Genomic DNA, 7161 nt, shown 5'->3' on the forward strand with positions numbered 1-7161 from the left:
GAGTTGCCACCCTGCTGAATTTAGGTTTGATGCTACCTGCCATAACACAAGCTGACTAGCTAACACAAACACGGGAGTACGTTAATGTTGGATAATTCGACAAGGTTCGTAGCCTTTAAACAATGGGACACACGTTAGACGTTGGTCATGTTATTGACTCGCCTAAGTTACATAATATAAAATGCCATTAGCCACTTTGAACCGTGGAGTTAACTGTGTAATACTATCGTTTAAACCACCATTACGATATGTCTCCAGCTGTAATACTGTTTCGTTCTTCGTGTAGAAGTTCTAGTTAAATGCTTGTGTTTCAACTCCAACTTGCATATTGGAAACTGCCATTATGGCATATTGCCGGCGTTTGCTGCAAGCTAACCACCATAGCAGCCCATGGGTGGAGAGACGGCAGTTGTTAGCAAACAATGCAAGCTAGCGTTATATTGATGATGATACAATCTCGGCCTTAGCCGTCGATGTGGCCTTCCGGGATTCCACTGCCTTTCCTGAGCCCTGTGGCATGTTGCGTTTCATTTTGGGTAACGTTAGCTTCTGAGCTAAAAATGCCATACACTTTATGTATCGATAACAACTGAGATAATGCTCCTTGCAACGCATTTGTGCATTGGATAATCGTATATCCGTATGGCAAGCGTTTAAATATTGCGTGGCATGTTTATGCAGTTATAAAGGTAAACGTAATGCAACATGTTTTATATGATCACATTGTCCTTAAATTAGGTAAGCAATACTCTATATGTATAGGAGATAGTATCAAAGAGGTTACTGTTGCACTTGACAGTAAGCCAGTGCATTATTTGCGGTTACCACTGAGTGGCGCTGTAGGATCATGTTAAACCTGTTTCCTGTTGTGCTGTGTACCTTAAACCTACCATAGTGTAAACAACACCATTTACCACTAGGTAAACTGACTGATGCTGTTCACATTTTGCACTGCAGTAGGTTTTAATGGTTAAAGAATATTTACTGATAACTGACTGATTGGTACCTCACTTCATGTAGACCTAAGAAACTTTGTCCAAGTTGTTTGGCAGGATTGACTGACCTGTATCCAGATGTTAAGATAGTTCTATAAAGTAATTTGAGACATTTGCCTTCACTGCACTACATCTGTGAATGAGTGGAACCTTCTGAATGTGGCCCAAATAATTATATCGCAGCATTCTCAAGGCATGTTGGCACAATCACATATGTGTGTAGAGTTGTCTGTGAAAACCAAAATGCAATTTAGTTTAAAGTGTGAACTAGCCAAAGAATTAAGAGTATTCCTAACTCACTGAGTAAAGATTTATTTCTTATCCTCACTAAATGTTAACCTTTTTTTATCCTTTAGCAGTCTTTTTGCTAGCAACCTGTCCACCTCACCATTTCCATCCCATTTGTGTTGTAGTTCAGTTTGTGCAAACTAATTCTATTTCTTAAATGTGCATCTAGTTATGTTTGTTGTTCCTGCTCTACCTTTAGGTTTCAGACTCTAGACCTCAGTCTTCCCCACTCAAGAGTGTTTCTTCATCTAGGAGACTAAATGCAACTGGACCAGGGGGCTTGTGGGCATGAAGTGGCTGGGCGAATCCAAGAACATGGTATTAAATGGCAGACGACACGGAAACAAGTTGACCAGCGAGCAACCTGTGAGCCAGAGTCAGACTCGCTCTCAGCATTGTCAGCGATCATCCCTGCGGCACAATAAAACTCACCCAAGAAACCGAAGATGTAGCCGCAGTGAGTTATTTATCTTTATGTTCACAAATATCTAAATTAATCAGTAGTCACATAGTATAATCTAAGCCATTGCTTAATTATTATTTTTTCCTACAGGGTTTAATGCAGCCAGTCTGGAGGCAGAGAGGCGCTATGTGCCCTCCTCAGGAATGACTGCCAAGGAGTTGTGTGAGAATGATGATCTGACCACAAGCCTCATCCTGGATCCATATCTGGGCTTTCAAACTCACAAAATGAACACCAGGTCAGCACATTCATCACTACCGAATTGAGGGTCACACAGCCTCAAATGAAAGCATTTTTACTGATGTTCACATATGTCTTTGTCCTTATATTGCATTTCATTTATTTAAATATATTTAATTATTACATTCTTGTTATGCCGCTGTGTTCCTGCAGATTTCGACCAATTAAGGGAAGACAAGAGGAACTGAAAGAGATCATTGAGCGCTTCAAGAAACATGATAACTTGGAGAAAGCTTTCAGAGCTTTGACATCAGGAGACTGGTGCCGAAATCTTTTTCTCCACAAGACAAAATCTCAAGAAAAGCTCTTCAAGCAACATGTAAAAATATATTATTGTAGAACAACCCTGTTTTTCTTCCATAGCGGCACAGGTGACCAGTAAGATGAATAACTTTGTCTTGTGCAGGTATTTGTGTATCTTCGGATGTTTGCAACAGACAGTGGGTTTGAGATTCTCCCTTGTAATCGCTACTCATCAGAACAAAATGGAGCTAAAATTGTGGCAACAAAGGAATGGTGAGGACATGCTGCTTTCTGATTATAAGAGCACCACTAATTAACACACAACTGTCAGTAGCCCTCATCCACCCTATATTGTATTTTTTTTTTCTAGGAAAAGAAATGACAAGATTGAATATTTGGTGGGATGCATCGCTGAGCTTTCAGAGAGTGAGGAGAACATGCTGCTCCGACATGGGGAGAATGACTTCAGTGTCATGTATTCAACTCGCAAGAACTGTGCCCAGCTCTGGCTGGGACCAGCTGCCTTCATCAATCACGGTATTAGGCTTTATAGTTTTTAATCATCAGATGTCATTAGTAATGGCGCTGAGATGCCTGGAGAAAAGTACTCATTTGCCTTTCTTTGTTCCCTCTTTTATCCCCAGATTGTCGGCCAAACTGCAAGGTAGGATTGACTAAAATATTTCTTAAGAAAACCACTAATTCATTGCATCAGTAGCTGTTCACTGTGAAAGCTCAGCCAATTAAACCCATTTTTCCCCCTGTGTAGTTTGTATCAACAGGGCGTGACACAGCCTGTGTCAAAGTTTTGAGGGACATTGAACCAGGAGAGGAAATCTCATGTTACTACGGAGATGGGTTTTTTGGGGAAAACAATGAATTTTGTGAATGCTATACATGTGAACGGTAGGTCTAACAACATATTCACCATAAAAAAGTAAATGGTGCAGAATGTCGTGAAGGTGTTATATAAAGTATGAATTTTATACATGCTTGGTGTTAAGACACATTTGATCACAATATTATTTGTCCTGTGCAAATAAGCTATATTGAGCCAATATAATACATCCCAATGCAATTATATATGTAAATATACATTTTATACATTAATATTCACTCACCAGTAAAGTTCAGTTATAGGGCTAGACCTAATGGTTATTTTCATGATTGATTAATATGTTTTCCCCTGTTGTCTGCAGTGATTTTGTAGTTCTTAGTTTCATGTTCTTGCATTCTGATTGTGATTAAATAAACTATGCAACAGAAGGCTGTAACTGATAAAAAATAACTTCTCTGTAAACAAACTTGGCATTGGCACTGATTTAATTATATGTAATGTAGCTGACTGAATTTTATGTGGAACGCAACATATTAGGAGCACAATGTCCCAGTCAGCAATTTAAATTTTTAATTAAAAAGGGTGCATACCTCTTGCAATGGGATGTTCTGCAACACTTTGTGGCATCACCCTCTTTTCTCTGCTGCTGAGGACAAACTCTGTGCTGGACAGAAACTGCCTTGTCTCAGCCTCCAAGTCTACAAGAATTCCTCACTTTTTCATACAAAGAGCTCATTAGACTTGACCATTAACTACATAAAATTTTCTTTTCATACACAACAATTCACTACGATCAGAATAACAAGCACAGTATTGGTGTAGTGGGTAAACAGTAACTTTTATTAGTACGAGTAATAAAAGGCAGCTTGAGACCCAATAACTGATACTGGTATTGGTGCGTCGCTGTAGAGAGGGAATAGGGCAGAAAAGCAGCATATCTGCACACTTAACAGGCGAGTACATTTTGGGTATGCTATTGACTAAAAAATTAATGAAAAATGCGACAGAAACATTACGTTTAGAGAACTGAAATCTCATTTCCATGGTTTATGAAATCTAATCAGTGTTTTTTTTTTTTTTAGAACATGCACTTTTTTATTTTAAAAGGTAGTTGCTAAAGGGATATTTTGTGTTGTTCTTGTTATTGTTGAGCAGACGGGGTACTGGTGCTTTTAAATCCAAAGCTGGACTGCCAGTGGAAGTGCCAGTGATCAACAGTAAATACGGGTTGCGGGAGACCGACAAACGTCTGAACAGGCTGAAGAAGCTCGGGGAAGGAAACAGGAGCTCAGACAGTCACTCCGTAGGCTCACACACCGATGTAGACTCTCAGGAAATGACAAAAACACTTCAATGTAAGAGGCCCCTAAACATTTATTATGTCTTCCTTTTGTTGCCATAGTTATTTCCCAAACTCAAAACTGGTTAGAAGAAATCTCATATGATAGTGTAGTTAAGGCATCATTAAACACCTGCAAAAAGTACATACAGTATGTTAGAGCTGGACAATCTATATATAGATTTAATCAGACAAAAGGGCAAGGTCATGTGGCCTTCAATTTCATACATACAAAGGCCACTTGACTGGGCATTAAGGGCGAGACAAATGACATACACCATCCACTTTATTAGGTACACCTGTGCTGTGTGTATGTGCACGCCTGCAACACTTCCACCTTAACATCTGTGTTATTGAAGCTCAAAATGTTTCAGTTTTTGGTGAATTTGTCATAAATGTATACATTTAATGTTTATCTTTGAGGTCATAGGTAAAAGTGGTGTTGTACTGGACTACATTATATTCAGAGCTGTTCCTAATATTTTGACCCTTTCATGTATGTAGCTGTGGAGGACAAAAATATAGAGACACCTCTGAATATATTGTAGTCCAGTACAACGGCACCTTTAACTATGATGTCAATAATAAACATATAATTGAATTTGTACATTTGACAATTTCACCAAAAACAAACATTTTGAGCTTCATAAACACAGATGTTAAGGGGGAAATGTTGCATTGAATGACATACAATTGTACAGGTGTACCTAATAAAGTGGCTGGTGAGAATATGTGTACGCAGCTTAAATGTATATAAGCAGTAAATGATCAGTAAACTTATCAACTAGGGTTTGATGTTCACAACATGTATGTTATGTTTAAAGTAGAGTGCAAATGCTTGTAGACCTGGTAAAGGGCTGCAGAGATAGTATAGTAACTATGCACCTTTATTACAATTTGGAAAGTAAATTGTGTTATCTGTGCACATTTGGACCCAAAGGCATACTGAGTTCTTGTTGCTGTCTGCTGATGTTGCCTAAGATCACAGGTCGGAAGAATCACGGATGTATTAAGAAGAAAAGAGAGCAAAGGATGTCTAATTTCTCTGGCATCATGACAAAATGATCAGCATCACTTCTAGCATGGTGAAATCTAAAAATGCATAATGGCTATCTATTAAGGTTTTCACATGGTTATTAAAAAAATTATAAACTTTTACACAAATTCTTTCATTTTACAATGTAACTTGTGTTTTTACATAAACGGCACATTAAATTACTTATAGTATTAGTACTGGTGATTAGATATAAATATTGGTACTGACAATAATGTTTAGTTAGCATATGCAATATTTCTAATACAAGTGAAAACATTGTACATTTCAACACTACATGTAATGTTTTTACAGCTTATAGACAGAGCCAGATATTGCATCCTTCAATCTGCTTACCCAGTAAAACTAAAGGAAACCTTATTGCAGGACCACTAATTTGATTGAAGAGCATTCTGAGCTAAATGTAGCAAACATAAGGCACAGAAGTTCACCAACAGCTTGTAAAAATGGTGATGTTACTAAGCAGTGTTAAAGAGTGAAGAACATTAATTTCTACAGCATATTATACCAACTTACATGAACCATGGAGGTGTTGTGAGGAGTGCTACTGGGTGAACAGCTTTATTAAGCACTGTTCTCCTTAATAGGTCCATAAACACATACCCACGTGAGTGATTGAACATGAATGATCATTTACAGATATCATTTACAGACTTGAGAAGATCTGATGGAGTTAAGAAGTTTGTCACATCTGATGATATACAGAGCATCACGACCAGATGCCAAAGCAAATTTTTACCCTGGATTTAATACTGTAATATGATGAATGAATAATGTCATAATGCTTGGGGTTCTTGCAGTGATATGCAGCTATGTTGTATGTAAATTGATTGTTTGTGAAAATGTTAAATATATAATAATAATAGTTAAACTTTTTTCCTTCAGCTGCCAGAAAAAGAACATCTTCATCTGACCTGAAGTATAAAAACAGGACTCAAACTAGACAGACTTTGTCAAAAGCCCTTACTACCTCATGTTCAAAACAAGGTCGCATAAACAATAACAGGGTACCAAAGAGACTAAAATCCCAATCCAAGCCTTCACTAAGTAAAGTCCAGTTGCGGGGTCGCAGGAGGGGTACAGAGCCTAAAGCATTGGCCAAAGGAGAGACTTGCCAGCTGGGTCTCAGGGACTCAAAGGTGTCGCTATGTAAAGGTGTCACCATCAAGAAGGAGAAAGATGGACAGGAGCTGGTGCAACAGACATTAGGCCAACGGGGCTGCCTCACTCGTCATGCTGCCAAGGAAAATGGCAATCTCCCAGCTGCGCAAAGCAGTGACAGCAGCCAGTGTCCAGTGTACAGAACTCGCAGGTCCACAAGGGCCCCTGTAAAAGCCCAGGAAACAGCATCTGGCATTAAGTTGGAGCCCAGTGCTATGGATGGCTTGAGCCCAGTACCTGGTGGAGTGGTCATTAAAACAGAGCCAGCTGACATGGAGGAATATCTCCACCATGGAGTGGGACTGGAGCAGCCAGCATTAGATACTGGCTATGCCAGAAGAGGCTTGTGCACCAGGCGGAAACGGTTGCCGCGGCTCAGGACAGAGCGAACGATTAAATGTGAGGACTCGTACGGTGAGCCATTCATGCCGGTGTCTGCTGGCCACACCACCAATTTCTCAGACTGCGGCAACATGCTGTTGAGCTTCAATGACCGACACAGGAACTACAATGGGGTTGCTAATTGCAGCAAATCCCTTC

The 7161-nt window shown here is 39.3% G+C and overlaps 1 protein-coding gene across 1 annotated transcript in view; it reads left to right on the forward strand.

The window, feature by feature from the left end:
- Window positions 1–1535: 1535 nt before the first annotated feature.
- Window positions 1536–7161, forward strand: part of kmt5b (lysine methyltransferase 5B) — a 6717-nt gene continuing 1091 nt past the window's right edge. Inside the window, exons 1-9 of the mRNA XM_020585627.1 lie at window positions 1536–1740; window positions 1837–1984; window positions 2140–2305; window positions 2393–2502; window positions 2600–2766; window positions 2874–2893; window positions 2999–3135; window positions 4223–4422; window positions 6346–7153. Of these exons, the coding sequence (XP_020441283.1) occupies window positions 1572–1740; window positions 1837–1984; window positions 2140–2305; window positions 2393–2502; window positions 2600–2766; window positions 2874–2893; window positions 2999–3135; window positions 4223–4422; window positions 6346–7153 (1925 nt within the window). The 5' untranslated portion in view covers window positions 1536–1571. The remainder of the gene's footprint in view (window positions 1741–1836; window positions 1985–2139; window positions 2306–2392; window positions 2503–2599; window positions 2767–2873; window positions 2894–2998; window positions 3136–4222; window positions 4423–6345; window positions 7154–7161) is intronic.

The sequence above is a fragment of the Monopterus albus genome, unplaced genomic scaffold (assembly GCF_001952655.1).
Source record: "Monopterus albus unplaced genomic scaffold, M_albus_1.0 scaffold372.1, whole genome shotgun sequence".
NCBI lineage: Eukaryota > Metazoa > Chordata > Actinopteri > Synbranchiformes > Synbranchidae > Monopterus > Monopterus albus.